This window comes from Emydura macquarii, unplaced genomic scaffold (genome assembly GCF_026122565.2).
Source record: "Emydura macquarii macquarii isolate MOO-44397 ecotype Brisbane River unplaced genomic scaffold, CSIRO-AGI_Emac_v2 contig_1348, whole genome shotgun sequence".
NCBI classification, from domain to species: Eukaryota; Metazoa; Chordata; order Testudines; family Chelidae; genus Emydura; species Emydura macquarii.
This window is the reverse complement of record NW_027131485.1, coordinates 8,965,718-8,982,231: the sequence shown is the minus strand read 5'-3', so window position 1 is coordinate 8,982,231 and position 16,514 is coordinate 8,965,718. Positions and strand designations below refer to the sequence as shown.

At 40.8% G+C, this 16,514-nt stretch overlaps 1 protein-coding gene across 2 annotated transcripts in view; it reads right to left on the bottom strand.

Annotated features, from left to right (window-relative positions):
• PDXDC1 (pyridoxal dependent decarboxylase domain containing 1) overlaps positions 1 to 16,514 on the bottom strand; it is a 51,460-nt gene that overhangs the window by 28,563 nt on the left and 6,383 nt on the right. For both annotated transcript variants that reach the window (XM_067551071.1, XM_067551070.1), the window contains exons 2-8: positions 10,440 to 10,513; positions 9,786 to 9,848; positions 8,162 to 8,245; positions 6,814 to 6,960; positions 3,060 to 3,249; positions 1,082 to 1,150; positions 123 to 201 (exon numbers count right to left, since the gene is read on the bottom strand). In XM_067551071.1, the coding sequence (XP_067407172.1) occupies positions 123 to 201; positions 1,082 to 1,150; positions 3,060 to 3,249; positions 6,814 to 6,960; positions 8,162 to 8,245; positions 9,786 to 9,848; positions 10,440 to 10,513 (706 nt within the window). The remainder of the gene's footprint in view (positions 1 to 122; positions 202 to 1,081; positions 1,151 to 3,059; positions 3,250 to 6,813; positions 6,961 to 8,161; positions 8,246 to 9,785; positions 9,849 to 10,439; positions 10,514 to 16,514) is intronic.

Genomic DNA, 16,514 nt, shown 5'->3' with positions numbered 1-16,514 from the left:
TGATGATTTGCTCTAACACAAGTCATCAGTTTTACCTACAATCCAAGGTCTAGTTGATAGATAGAAAAAATATCCATCCATCCTAAGATACAGTTTTATTACTAGCTGCTCAGGATACTTACCAGCATTCGCCACTAACAACAGTGGCAGCTTTCCAGATTCAATATCATCTTTAATCAGTCTGTCCAATAAAGCAACATCCTGTCACCAATAAGAAAAAAATATAAAACAGCAGACAGACAGACATAATTTGTTCTGTTGAGCTGGAAAATTGGGGTTTCTAAAAGTAGCATAGGATAGTATCTTGACATTTTAAAAGCTGATCCACTGATTAAATTCTTAATACTTTCTTGTCTGAATTTCCTGTTTCCCCATTTCCACCTGCCCCCATGACGTAAAAAGTCAAATACAGCACAAATACATTAGACGCTTTGTAAATTCAGAGTTTTGAACTTATACTGAATATAATTCTGCTGAAGAAACTAATTTATACTCCTCATAAGAAGCATGGACTCAACAGTACTTTCCAATACTACAAGCTAAGAATGTCTTTCCATGCATTCAATGGGAGTTATATTGGGTTCTAATATACTTAGGGTTCATCTTTGAACTCTAAAATCAGGCTACTGTAACACAAGCTTCCATGGACTTTCATCTGTGTGAATTTATTAAAACACAAGGAAAGCGTTAATCATTCACCACAATATCACACAAAGCAACAAAAAGAAGTTTAGTGTTCACGCCTAAACTTCTTCTTTAAAAATTTACCTTAGTGGATCTACATATTTCAAGGGTCTCAAACTAGAAAGCCCTTACTGACCGCACCAAAATACATACTGCAGACAAATACAGAGGTCAGGATACTAGCGCTACACTGTATTTCTGATTTGATTACTTTTAAGAAATAATTAAGGCCAATTAATAGCCAACGTACTGTTACATCTACATCAAGAAAGCTCAGAGGATGAAAAAGTCAAATATTCACCACTCTTTCCTAACAACATTCTCAATCATTCCTTTAGAAGTGTTCTGCAAAGCAAAAAGAAAATGTCAGTTTAAAAAGACAGCACCCAGAACTTACCATCTGATGTTGGGATCCAAACATGGTGTTACAAGGCACTTGGCACATGCACGAAAGGGGCAACCCAAGCTGCAAGGAGAAAGATGGAATTTGAACAATTCACATGGTTTATCTTACTTATTTAAACTGCTCACAGAAATACAAGGAGGAATAAAAAAAGCCATTGAAAGAAGCAAACACAGTGACAGAGGCTCTATCACCGCTGTTTTCTTTGCATTTTAAATATGTGTTTTCTGCTAGAACTTATGATCAGACTAAGAGTGGAGAAAAGGAAGAAAGTGGAACCACTGTAAAGCAACAAAACAGTTGTAAAATAACAGTTAGCTTTTAATGTGTGTAAGGGGAAGTAGATAATAAATAAAATTTGGACATTATTCAGAGTTTGTATCTTGTCTATAGGGCTGCACTACAAGTGTCATTTAGGGCACAGATAAAACACTAAAGTTCACAAGGGAAATGAGGCTGCTCACAATGGGCCCAATCCTGCATAATGCAGAGCACTTTGGCCTTAATCCAGCAAACATTTAAGCACATGAGTAATCCTATTGAAGGGGTATGTATATTCACTTATGCAATATTATTGTTGCATAGCAGAGTTAAGCCAAGAAATTATCATGCAAGTTATCTAATATATTGCATGTATTTTTACAACATGCTGTTGTAAATAATGTGGGCTTTTTAAAAAGATTTAATTTAAAAACACAAGTTTCTTTTACTTGCCCTACCTGCAAGTTTGCTATTCCAAGTAAAAATTCAGTGAGATACTTTTTCCTAGGAATATTTTTCTGCATCCAAGTTCTTTGAAAAAATTCAAGTTCAACAGTAAATTGAGACATCTTTCAGTAATGTTTTAGTGATAAGATTTCAAACAAGAAGCTGGTTGTGCAAAAGAAAATGAATGTTATACTTAAATGTCTACATGAAACCAGGAACAATCACCCTTAAAAAAGAACAGAGGCAATTGTTTCAGATGTGAGAGTTGTAGAGAGGAATTTTCTGAACTCTTCATCATCACTGCTGGAATACATAAACTGTGTGCAATCAGAGAACAACATCTTGCTGTCCAGATGAATACCATGAACTAGACCCTTATAGCTTCATTCTGGGCTATTTTAGTTATTCCCAGTATGGCTTTGCTTCCCTTCTTTCTGTTTTGAAATTGCTTTGGAATCTTATAGTTTTTAAAACTGCTTTATTAATTTTAACATTATGTTTTGTATTTTGTTTTTGCAATTTTTGGGCTGGTTTCAGGGCATGGTTTCTCCTCTTTCCTTGGCTGGCTTCAGGACAACCTTATTTGCGATTTTCATCAATTATTCATATAGCAGTTATCATCTCTGATTAAAAGATGATATTTAGAAGAGTCAAGGAACTTTTTCTTAAAAAAACTAAAAAAAAAGCCAAAACATTGGACCATTAGGAGAGTATGGGAAAACTCAAGTTCAATGTGCACACCACGCATGCACGCACAAATTCTATAAACTCTATTTCTTCTACAGGTTGGGAAGGAAGAGAGAGGGGAGGTGGTTATTTCTGTTATTTAACAATCTGGAAGACATTCAGATACCATGATGATGAGGGCCATGTGAATGCATAAATAGGAATGCTGCAGACACAGCATGCTCAGCCATCTGGGAGTCAGAGAACCTCATTTTGCTCAAAAAGATCCTCTCTGGTTGACAAAGCATCACTGGCAAACTTGGAGAAAAGCCTCACTGAGAGCATCGGAGTGGATGCTCTAGACTTGAGACAAGTGAAGGAGCCTCCAGTTACAACAAGGATGGAAAGGCAATCTGCCACCAATTCACTACCCACCCCTAACAACGCACACAAAAGTGTGCTGCTACTGCAACATACCAGCTTCTGTCTGTGAGATTCTAGATTGCAGTCTTAAAGTCTGAGCTACCACTAGGCATCATGATGCCTGCAAGATTCCACATGGAGCAAAGACTCAAAACTTTACACTTAAACCACTTACTTGATTGCAGAGAGTTTGACCCAAGCCTGTTCTGGCTGCAGAACTAATGTATATAACAGGCTGTTTATTATATAACACATTGAATCCTTCTACTGTGTAGTCTTCATAGCAAGAGTGAATAACAAGCCTACAGGCTTTTAAGAGACCTTCACGATCATCTTCATGGTAATAAGCTGACCCATTTTCATACCTGTAAGATAAACTATAGATTAAATATATACCAACAAAAACAGCCCTAGTTTAGTGATTGTGTGTAATATTGAACAGTTATAAAAGTGCTTTCTATCTCAAATACTCTATGAAGAGTACATCAGTGTAACCATCAGGCATAGGAAACTGATGGCACAGAAAGGCTAAGTAATTTGCCCAAGGCCAGAGCCAGGATTAGGCCTCAGGAAGTCCTTGCTTCCAATCCTTTGCTTTGTCCTTGCTGTATTACATTTATTGTTTTAAATAGCATCTGAAACAAGAGTAGCTAAGTGCTGTTATATGTTAGTATGTTCTAGCTCCTCATTATATTAGAAGCTGTATCCAACCCCAGATCATTACTTACAAATAAAACTAAGCCAAGAATAGAAATCAGATGAAGGGAAAATCTTTAATTCTAGTTTTATAGGGTTTTAATTTGATCTCCCCTATCCAATCTAGAGACATTGTTTTATCACAGGAGTTTGTGACTCCAGGAGACAAAGATAATGAAAAAGAAGAAAATTCAGTGGATCATGATTCTAATAAACAGGGGAATTGTTTTTTGGAGAGCTAAAGGAAAAAAAGATAAGAATAAATGTATTTACCAAGCATAAAAGAGAGCACAGTAAACTATGCTGGGACAAACCAAGATTAGTAACTATGGAAACCTAGTTTACATTCCAGTTCTATTTACAGTTACAACAAAGTAGATGAGGGGGCATGGGCAAGAAAACCACTCTTTAAAATCCTCAAAGTTTGCAAAGATATTTTCTCCACTTATATGCACAGGCACTGAGTGCAGCCCCCACCCAGATCATAAAACAGAGCTGGAAACATTTGAGGAACAGAAAAGATTTTTCACTTTTTAAAAATTCCATTATAAATAAACCTCAACAAGTGGGTATGGCTCACATCTGCAAGAATCATAAGAATCAGTGAGGAGGATGCAAATATGATGCAGTCTCAAAGCATAATCTTGTAAAATTAGAATGAAATACTTTTTTTAAATAGAGTTAAATGTGGACAGGATCTTGCAAACTTTAGCATGAAGCCACTACCAAGCAAATCCGTAATACCCAAGGTTACTCATATCCTATTTTAGCACTCTTGAAATACAGACTGCCATTTAGTGCAGTTTATTTAGTACACTGCCATGTCTAATTCCTGGAAAGTTGGACTACCAGACTACAAATCTGTATTGCAGTTAATTTGATTTTCTCTCTCTCTCTCTGAACTCCGCTTCAGCAGCGATATGCATAATAATGTTTAATAGCCAAGAAGTGACAATAGTGGAATTAGGTATCTAACAAAGGTATGATAATTCCACTGTAAGAAGATACAGCCACCTAACTAAAATGAAGGGACAACAGGAGTAAGGTTTGGATTTATTAAGTGACATGGAAGTGGATTTTTGCTACATTATTTATGTCCAACATGTACGTCAACAGCCCTCAATGACCTAAGAGTTGCTCAGTCTATCCCTCAGTTTGCATTTAGCCCCACCATAAATTACCCAAATGACTCCTAATGAATGACATTCCATCATGCTTTATGGTAGCCATGAAAATTTGCTGGAGCTGAATTTTAACATATTTTTAGAAACAGTATTGCACATTTTTTTAAAAAAAAAGTTATTCATAGACTCTGAGATATACCATATAGGAGCTGTAAAACCAAATATACCACTCACCTTACCCTACACACCTGTTTCAAGGTCCAGCAGGTGTTCATGCTTGATATGAAATCACTGCTGCAGTGCATACTAGGTGTCAGAATGGGACCAATTGCTCCTCTAAGCCTGGCTATTAGGACCCCCAATACATAAACTGTCAAATAGATGGATTTCTGCTTAATCCATTTGCATCTCATCTTTGAGACACGTATCCATGTAAGGTTTTAAAAAATTTCATACAAGAGTTTACTAAATAGCTAAATACAGATATTCATTCATCTTACGTTCTACCAGCTAGAGTTCCGATTATATTGGCTCTACAGAAGGTCCATTTGTCACTGTAGGTACACAGCTAAAACAAGCCTTCATTTACTATATGGAGAGGGGGATAATCTGTAACTTTAACAGATCTATGGCTGGATCAGTTTACATTATTTCCTCTACCTCTTCATCAGTTAATTTACTGAAAAGCTCTTGTCCCATTCCTTCCTCCTACAGGAAGGCTCAAATGATTTGATAATGAGAACTCTAATGGACAATATCTCCTTTTCACATAAGAAAAAGATTCCCATTAGGAACCTGCAAAACCTGAAGAAATTGTGTGATATTAAAGTGAAATAGTTCTGGACTAAATTTGATTTAAGTTCAAGCTCCCTTCAGATTTTTGGTGTGTGTTCTTATCAACAACCTGAGGTATCATTCATTTTCCCTAACCTTGCTGCCTTGGCTTTTATAATATCTCAATACTTTAAAACTCCATTTGCAGACACTCGTGGCTTCTCATACCTCTGCATAGGTCTGTTTTGTTGCACCATTTGTCTTTGTCAGTGCTCTAGACTATAAGTCCATCAGCGCAGAGAACAGTTATCTAGCCGTCCACTGTATACAGCATATAATAGCTATATACTATACTAGCCAATGCTTTCATGGCAGAGGACTGGTATAAGCCATTCTCTTTGGAACCAGTCAACATAACTTTCTGTCAAGGGTCCCACCGAACACCACGTGGTATCCCTTTCTCCCTTCTTGCTGTCTGCAAATTAACATATCGTATTCACATGTCCAAAACAAGTTAGTCCAGAGGGCAAAAAAGATTGATAATTTAATCCAGGTCTCAAGAACTGTGGAGATGGGGAATACCTTTAGATTACCATTAAAGGACATATCAGTGAAGCTTTGTTTCACACTAAAGTTATTCCTTTACCAAATGGGAAATATTTCCCATACTAGCAGAAACCAGATTTCAATTTTAGTCTGCAAGGTGGTCAATTTTGGCACAAGATATGCATTGTTTTCACATACAATACAGCATATTTCAAGACTAAGGCATTTTGAGTAAGTCTTACTCCAAAATAAGCCATACAAGAAAATAACCTTGCTGTTTGACCAAGTTTCTTGTCACCTGAAGTATTTCTTGTACTTTTCTTTCCCCTCCACTTATGGATCTGAATTACAAGTTCAGGATGACCTTCAGCTAAAATACTCGTTACACTGAAAATTCCTCAGCTGTTTTATATTTAAAGACTAAATTAAATCTAGGGCAGAACCAATGAGAGGCTAGCTGGAAGACCTTCTTTAAAAAGGTGTTACAAAACTCAAGAGCATATATATGCTTACATAAATGGATATTCAACCATCTGTGTACCTATTATTGTACTTTGGCTCCTAAAGCCACTGTAAATTCCTTATAAAACTACTTTTATGACTGGTATATTATTGACAAGTTCTTGGCTTTCAAGAACACCACCCTGTAAACAGGCATGCTGTATTTAAGACATTTCACTATACCACTCATTTAAGGCATAAGGCTATAAAGATAATAAATTGTATTTCAGACTTTTTTAAACCCATTTCTACTATCTAATTGTATATGATAAACAATTCATGACTTACCTGAAGAGTCTACAAAGCCACAGAGTAGTGTCCGAAAGGATTCTAGTTGTAAGTTTTCTTAGCCTTTCCCTGTCCAGCACTGAAATATAAGCTGCCAGACTATGTCCCAGTAAAGCCATGTGGCCCTGTTCTCCAACATTCTGAAGTCTGTAAACCAGAAACATCATATCAAAATAACTGTCAGCTTTAATAGAAGTCATGCATATTATGATGGGTTTATGTTTTCCCCTTTTGCTGGATATACCCAGACTGCCATAGAACTTGTTGACATGCAATATTTTCTTCAAATATACATTAGAATGAAGTACAAAAGGGCCATGTTCAAACTAGGAGAAACGTTGAATTTTTAACACCTTAGCCAACATATTTAAATTGTTGAAGATACAGCAGTTGTAGGTTTGAAACCTTTTAGCTGCTTGAGGTAAACCCTAAAGGGGAGTCTAGAGTTTATCTCAACTTACTAGCATGTTGAAACTAGAACTACGTCTTCTACACTAGGATTTGAATGTGCATTAAACATATACCTAGGCCTTGTCTACACAAAAAAAGAAAGTAGATACTACAAAACTTGGAAGCTTAGACTACATCTTTCCTCAAAATCATTATTTACATAACATTTGTAATCTTCAAACTGTTTTGCAAAATATTGATCTTCCACACTCCTGTGCAGGTATGGTGGCAAATATTATCACCATTTTATGGAGAAATGGAAGCAGAGAGGTTAAATGTATTGCCCCAGGCCACAAATAAGTCACTGCCAGAGCAAGGATTAAACCTAAGTGGCTCCCAGACCTGGGCTCAGACTACCCCGCTTTTTAAAAAAAATCCATACCCAGAGATACTATGCAACTTGTAATTTACAAATATACCATATTTGATGTAACTAAAAATTCTGACAATCAGTCAAAAAATTAGGCTTCCATAGAATGCAACCAACATAAGCAATGCTCATAAAGTTGAGGACAATTTAGAGAAACTGAGTTGTCGGGCCAGGAATAATTCCCTGCTACATGCAACTGCTTTTAATAATTCACCTCAGTAAGGCGTATGGCTATTCTGAGGAAAACATTAAACACCAAGTCATGGATAGTTACATAAGTTTAACTTAGTATTTACTATCAGGACGATTTTAAAAAATTCCTATTCAATATGTTCCACATTTTACTTTTTCTCCTGGTTCAGTCTATAATGTAACAAAGGTTTAGTTAAAACAGCTAACACAGTTGCAAATGTAAAATTAATAAAAAAATTTCAAAAAGTACAAACAATTTGTAGCTTCAAAAATTATCACAGCAAATATAGTTAACAAGTGTAATCTTCCAAATAGAACAATGCAAATTAGCATTACCGGTAAGACTGTGATGATGACTCCTCTTCATCTCCATGCATGAGGTTCTGTACTAACTGGAGAATGCTCACCATATCTTGCCCACTAGGGAAGGAAAAACCATAAGTAGATGAACAATTCTAGTACCTCAGGATATAGATTCTAATGAAAAGGCAATTTACAACAGTTTAGCAACAAGACACAAAGGTTTTGCTCTGTAGAATGTTGGGGTGGTGGGGGAAAGGTGTCAATGGAGGAGTCTCCGACCCATCTCCAAGACACAGCAGGATCATAGTGGGAAAGATGCTGTATCAATGAGTCCAGGCCCTTCTGAGTTACGCATGGGGCATTTCAATAGGCCTAAGGAACTGGCCCACACAGACGCTCCCTTGAAATGTGAGGATTTGGACTGACAAGCTTGACTAAGCAATTGTTCAGCACTGGAGTGCTGGATGGTAGCAAAGACTTTGCCAGTAGATGTCCCGCTCAGAGGATCCAATCACAAGCTCAAAAAATTGAGCACATCTCTCAGTAATATCATGATTATCTCTAAAATAGACTGATTACTTACAAATATCTATTCTATTGAACAGAGAGTATTTCTTGAAACCATTTCTGGTACTATGCTGCCTTAAAACAGCTAGAAATGCAAAAATAAAAGCCATCACACACCAATTCAACTTGAAATAGTATCAAATTAAAACCTATATTAATAAAATGAAAAATAATCAAAGTATGGAAAAGGTAACAATTACACTAATAAAAAGTATTCTCAACTTTTTACAAGTCTGTTCAAGCTCAGATTCATACCAGTTTTATTATTATTATTATTATTTTTTTTTTTTTTAAAGAAAACAAGTTGTGCTCACAAAATTCTTCTGCTGTTAAACCCATGTTATACCAGAATGGAAAGTGAACTGTAGTCTTCATTTGGGCTCATTAATGATCTTCTTGTAGAAGAGAGATTATGACAGTGCAAGCCAAAATCTTAATTTTCAGATGCTATGTAGTCACTTTTACGCACATATCACACCATGTAAATTTTCAAGTTGTTATGTTGAGTGACATGTAGTTTTCTGTGAAGGCTGACCATATTCCTAAACATGGTGCTTTGTGCCTCACACAGAGTGGAATACTCAAAATATGATTTTTTAAATATTTGAATATGTGTCTCTACCTCACCGATAGCAGTATTTCAGATTTAAATCTCCAAAAAGTTTGGCTATGTAAAAAAGACACAAAACTCCATTAAATTATCTTCTCTAAGGCTTTACCAGACCTGAAGAAAAGCTGTGTGTAGCTTGAAAATTTGTCTCCTTCACCAACAGAAATTGGTCCAATGTAAGACATTACCTCACCTACTTTGTCTCTAACATCCTGGGATCAACACAGCTACAACACTGCAAACAACTAATGCTTCATTAGCTACCAGTGACACAAAATCCTATTCACATAGGGCAAGTAATTTTTTTGATCTATGAATAAAATACATCAATCATGGGAATAGTCAGGAGAGCAGATTTTATGATAGTATATATCAGGAGAGCAGATTTTATGATAGTATATATGTTCCTCGCAAAATTAATTCAAACATGTTTTATTTAAAAGTTTGTACACTGAATATGAAGAACACATTTTCACCTACCTGCCCTGAAGTGGCCCAGGAATATCCTTCCTTGCATACTTTTCATTTTCTTCCTCCATTTTTCTAATTTAAAAATACAGTAAAGAGAGATACTTACATTTTTACTTTTTGTTGCACTGCACCAAATTCCTAGTGCAGTTTGATGCTAAAATATATATTGGCATATTCACAAGTGATAAAATTACTGAATACAGTTTAAATAGGCCAACAAGACGAACAAGGATTAATTAAGGCTGGCCATAAAAAGAGTTGTTGATTTGACTTTCCTTAGGAGAAAAAACATGAAGACTATGCTTTATAAGGCTTGTGAAAACCTTTGTCAGCAGATCATGTAAGGCTGAAGTAAAAGTTACTTGTGGAGCCATGATTCACATGCCAAAAGCAAGTCAAAACCTTTAGAAAATGTGTGTTGATTGGATTTGGCTGAATGCTACAAAATACGTGTTGGATTGGTCCTGCAAATATGCATTAACAACAAACCCCCCTCAGTCAAGAAACATCTTTGATTTGAATATGGCAGAGATTAAATATCTGATAATGATCTGTCCTTGAATTAGTAGAAAAAACATTCCATTTGCTTAAAGACACTGGCATCAGTATCTACATGCCTAACACACATCTGCTGTTCTTGCAGCCATTATTCTTTGTAGATACCTTTGATTGTCTTCTAGCATCTTCATGGCCTCATTAAGATTCTTTCCCATTTCTGCTAAAGTGGGGTCAACCATCTATTATTGGGGGGCAAGAAAAAAAAGTTAATCCCAAGGAAAGTCTTTAAGATGCACTCTTACTAAATACTCCAACAGTATAATTATTGCTTTTTAATTACTCAGAATAAACTCAGATTTAAAGTTACATGACAAATAGCAAGTATTGCATCTTCAACTCAAAATATACTAAATGAATAAATATTTGTGTGTTGAAGTACAGATAGACCAAGAGCAAACCTCTAGATTCAAATCTTATATCGTCAACAAGCAAACCAATGCTCATTCCAAATGCTCTTGAACTTGCAGGTTGTGTCTTTTGGGGTGGGGAGAAAGGAGTGGCACAAGAGGAGGCAGCAGAAGGAGAAGGGTAGTTTGAAATCCAGATTGAAAAACTTCAGGAAAGTTAATGGTGTTCAAATTAGGCCCACTATATATAGTTTGGAGCTGCAAATTCGTATCTGCATCTGTGGTATGGTTCAACCCCGACTGTAGTTATTATTCACAATCATAACTGTATCCCCAGGAACACCTCACTTACAACTTCTATGAACCTGTGTATGTAGAGTAAAAATATAAGCCGTTGCAATATCATATAATGTATACAAAAATTTCTATATGTAGAATTTATACAAAATCCTGTTGAAAAAATCCTGATAAGGGATATGCATCATAAAATTTCTGTAAAATTTGGGTGTAGTGAGGCAGAGTGGCCTCTGTCTGAGCAAGAGGGGGAGGGACCACTCTTGGTTCTCTGGGGGCAGAGTCAAGCTAGGCATGCCCCTCATGCCAGACATGGAGAGGCAGGACAGGAAGTACAAGAGGACAGACCTCCGGCTTCGTTGGGACAGGGAAAGAGACAGATGTCTCTGGCCTGCTGCAGGCCTCTGGTTCTGCTACCAAGCTGAGTAGTTCCCCGACCCTAGAAGAGACCGAATGTGGAGAGGAGCCACTAGGATTGCAGACTGCCGAATACCCCAAGGAGACAGAGGACCTACACAGCCTGACCACCAGACTGCAGTAGGAAGTAGCCCAGGGAGACCAGACTTGAGTCAAGTTTTGCTGTCAGTATATAAGTCAGTGTGTTTTAGTGGGATCCCTGATGACACAGTGGCGGAGCCCTCTGTCATTGTCAGGGTACTGGCCTGGGATCCAAATGGGGTAGGGTGGGCTCAGGTTCCCAGACCCCTTACTGTCAACTCCACCCCTGAGGTAGCAGCATTCCACCTGAGGCCCAACAGCCTGTATTGGTTACTGCTTTGCCCTGCCTGAGGGCCAGAGTCCCATAGACTGCTTACTGCCCTGCCCTTCCCTGACCGAGGCCCAAAGCCACCTAAAACTGCTGGTTGCTCTACCCTGCTCTGAAGGCCAGAGCCATCAAACTGCATAGTGCTCTACTTGCAGTCAGATAGCAGAGGAATTAGCCAATCGCTCTGATGAAACGAGGCGGAGTGGCCTCCCTTGGAGCCAGAGGGGGAGAGATGACTGCCAACTCACTACACTTAGTGGAGAATGTGGGCTGAGAAGCCACCCCTGTGATAAAGGGCCCAGTGTGAACTGCGCCCCAACCATCTCTAAACCCAAGATGGAGTTGGAGAAGCTCATCAAGTGGCTGGCTGAGAGCCAGCACCAGCACCAGCTGGGGGCCCAGCACCAGCACCTGCTCTGGGAGCTGAGAGCCCAGCATCATGAACAGCAGCAGAAATGCCTTCAGCAGCTCACAGCCCTGCTGCCTGGGCCCAGCAGCCGCTGCTCCAGGGGAACAACGGCCCCCACTGTCCTTGTGATGCTGGTATGGCTGTCTAAGATGGGGCCCAAAAACGACCCGGAGGCTTTTCTCATGACCTTTGAACAAGTCGCCTGCTTCTGGATGGCCACCTGAGCAGTGGGCCAGCCTCTTAGCCACCTACCTGAGAGGGACCACTCAAGTAGCCTATGGGGGGCTTCAGAGTGACGAGGCCTGAGACTATGGACAGTACTTGAAGACCTTCTGGCGATGGTTCCAGGGAAAGGTCTATCCGCTACATGCCTGGCCCCAGGTTGTGCCCCAGGAACTAAAGGACACCTGTTGGTGGTGGCTACAACCTGAGCAGTGCTACACAAGCAACGTGGCTGAGCAAATCACCATGGAGCAGTTCATCCACATCCTCAGAGCCATCCCTAGGGTAGGGCGAATCAGGGAAACTGTCCTGGGCCCCACAGCTTGAGGGGCCCTGTGCCAAACTGGAAAGAAGGCTGCACCCTGCCTTCTGGCTGGGAGCGGAAACCAGGCAGGAGGCTGCAGACTGCCTCTCAGCTGCACACTGGGACCTGGCGAGAGGGTGGTGGCTGCCGCCAGGGGCCCAGCTTGTGCCTAGACTGGGCGGGAGGCAGACAGGGGATCCACACAGTGTGGTCTGCCCCGGGCTCCACACTCCACTAGGGATGGCCCTGCACATTCTCCTGCCCCCAGGGAAGGCGTGGGTTCTCTGATACAGACCCACAACGCTGAGCGTGGCAGTTGATTTGATGAAAGACTTCTTGGCTGTTGAGACCCCGTTGGGGCAGAAGCCCAAACCACAACCCCAGGATCAATCACCCCAGGACCAGAGAAGAATCCCAGGCCCAAGGCTGATTTGCAACATGGATTCCAGGGTCAGGATAGCCAGGGGAGCGATGTCCTTTTCCGGCCTGACGTGGCTTTCAGGGAACCACCAGATATCCCGACAATAGGGGCAGGCTGCGTAACCTGGGTCCCCCTAGACACCTGACAGAGACAGGGGTCCAGCCAGTGAGCCTGGGACTGAGGCCCTGCTTTTCATGTGGCCCCTTTGGCCACCTACAACGGGAATGCTTGGATATGCACTGCAGCTTTGGCTGGGTCTATACGAGGGAATCCTGCATCCACAGACAGCCCACCATGAAGCTAACGACTCCTGTGGGGGTGGAATGGATATGGGTCACTGGCCTCAGACTCAGGCTGTGGGCAAACCCTTGTCCACTGAAAGCACGCCCCTGACTCCAACCTGGCACTTGGGGAGATAAGACTCCAGTGCATCCACAAGGATGCCGTAAATAGAGTGACTTGGATAATGACCATGGAATTGGCCCCGACACTCGCCTACCCTCTCATTCTTGGACGAGACTGGCCGGATTTGCTGAGGTGCTTCAGACCACGAAGCTCCACTATGCAGGTAGGCCTTAGAGACATTCTGTCAAGGAAGATGACGAGGATCACTGAAGATGGGACCCCAATGATCTACCCACCCTAGCGCTGAGTCAGAATTGCCTGGAGGAAGAAGCTAACTGGACATTGCCAGCCAACTTTAGCTGTGACCAAATTGTAGGCCCAGCTGAGGGTGGGGTCCTCTAACAGCTTGCCTGCATCAACAGGACAGTGACAAGCCCCAGTGACTCAGTAGTCCCAGTTTGAGCTGGGCAGCAACTGCCTCTACCACATCAACCAGGACCCCTAGACCCAAGAAACCCGGACCCAGCTAGCCATCCCCCGGTGCCATAGGCAGGCCATCTTGAAACGTCCCTTTGACATCCCCACAGCAGGCCATCTGGAGCAAGAGATGACCCTGGCTTGGGTCTTAGCCCATTTTTTCTGGCTGGGTTATTATGGACTTGGGGGGGCCCCTCCCAAAGAGCAGTCCTAGGTTTCAATACATCCTCATCCTTATGGATTATAGAACCCGCTTCCCCGAGGCTATCCCATTACAGAACACCACTGCCCGCACCATAGCGACAGAACTCTTAAAGGTCTTCGCCCAGGTTAGACTCCCCAAGGAAATATTCACTGACCAGGTCTGCATGCTGTTGGGGATCAAGAAGCTATAGACCTCTGTCTATCGCCCCCAAACCGATGGATTGGTCCAACCCTTCAACAGGGTTCTAAAGGAGATGTTTTGTAAGTTTCTCCTGCAGGAGCTCCACCAGTGAGATCAGCTGATCCTTCCAATACTGCTGGCCATTAGAGAGGTCCCCCAGTCCTCCATGAAGTTCTCTCCTTTCGAACTAATGCATGGTTGACAACTCCCCGAGGACTGTTAGGCCTAATGAGGGAGGCCTGGGAACGGACCCTGTCACCAGCCAAGGAGCTCTTGCAATATATCCTGCAGTTACAGGGATGTATGGCCCAAGCTGGGGAGCTGGTGAAGGAGAACCTGTGAGCAGCCCAGGAGGTACAAGAACAGACCTACAACCAGAGGGCCCGGACTCACACCTTCAAGTCCGGTGACTGGCTGTTCCTCCTACTCCCCTCTGAAGAGGGGAAGCTCCTGGCCTACTGGCAGGGCTCCTACAAAGTAATTCGCCAAATGGGCCTGGTTACAAATTCAATTCAACAACCAGACCAAAGGTAGAAAGACCAGATCTATCACGTGAACCTCCTGAAGTCATGGCGAGAGTGGAAATGGTTGCTGATCACTCTGTACCCTGCCCGAGAGCCAGAATCCTCTAGACTGATTACTGCCTTGCCCTAGCACCAGAGCCCCTTAAAACTGCTGGTTGCTCTACCCTGGCCTGAGGACCAGAACCATTAAACCGCACATCACTCTTATTGGTTATCTGACTGCAATCGCTATGATATAGTGAGATGGAGTGGTCTCCCTCCGAGCCAGAGGGGGACAGACAAGCACCTATCCACTACATTTGGATAGAAACTATTACTAGAGTGACAAATTCAGCTCAGTTTCAGATACACAGGCTCTGATCTTCACCAAAAATCTAATGTTACCATAGTGAATAATACAGAGCAATAGGAAGAAGGAATAGAGGAATCAGGGACACAACACCGGATATATGAACACCATCCCTAGCAGAAGGAAACTTTGTTTCTCCTGAGGCCCCAAATACTACAGGTTTTGGTAAGTGACAGAAAACCTGACTGTAATGTTCACTTCAACTTTAGTAAACTATATACATACAGTATGTAATGTAATTTTATTCACATATTTAGATTGAGAGTTCTACTGAGAGGCCTTTAAACACGCTTAAGCTATCAATTATAGGGGAAGTCAAAAACAAGATGCTAAACTTTAATATTAGTTTTAGTAACTGTCAAGAGCAAGGAAATTTCAATTTAGGCTGTCCCTCTGTCCTTAAATTCACACTATGGCACAAATGAATTGGAGCACAAATCTGAAAGATTATAGTATCATTCAATTTAATCGGTTGTACCTCTATACTAATTTTCAAATCAGACTGGCAACCTTAACTCTATTTGCTTGCATTTTTTTAATATGATGTACCTGTAACCTGATTTTCAATGCAGATTTATTTAGGAGATTTTTCCTTTAGTTGACAAAGGGTAAGAACTCCTTACACCTGCATCTGGTCCAACCAAAGCTGGTAGTATTGCCAGAGTGGTCCCATCCTGGAACAGCTGTAATTATACTGTTCCTACCAGACTAGGCAATGGTCTCTAAAAAGCTTGAACTCGCTGCATGAATTAGCCTATAATGGATGTTTGTGGAAAGGCCTGTCACAGGATGGAAAGTCCCTGTAAGGATACATGTATCCTGCATCTGTGAGCAAACCTCCCAGCCTAAGCATACAGACTTGCATTAGCATGCTAAAAATAGCTGTGTGAACTAATAATAGGGGATTTCAGCTATCCTCACGTTGAATGGGTAAATGTCACCTCAGGAAGGATTGTAAAAATAAAATTTCTAGACATTAAACAACTGCTTTTTGGAGATGCATGTCCTGGAACCCACAAGGGGAGAGGCAATTCTTGATTTAGTCCCAAATGGAGCACAGGATCTGGTCCAAGAGGTAAAGATAGCTGAACTGCTCAGTAATAGCAACCATAATATAATAAATTTAACATCCTTGTAAAGGGAAAAAATGCCAAAGAACTCCTGCCACACAAACACATTGGCATTCAGCTTCAAAATAGGGGAACTACACAAAAATGACGATGCTAATTAAATAGAAATTAAAAGAAATATTCACAATGGTGAAATGCCTACAAACTGCATGGAGACTATTTCAAAATACCATAATAAAGGCTCAAATTAAGTGACTGTCCCAAATT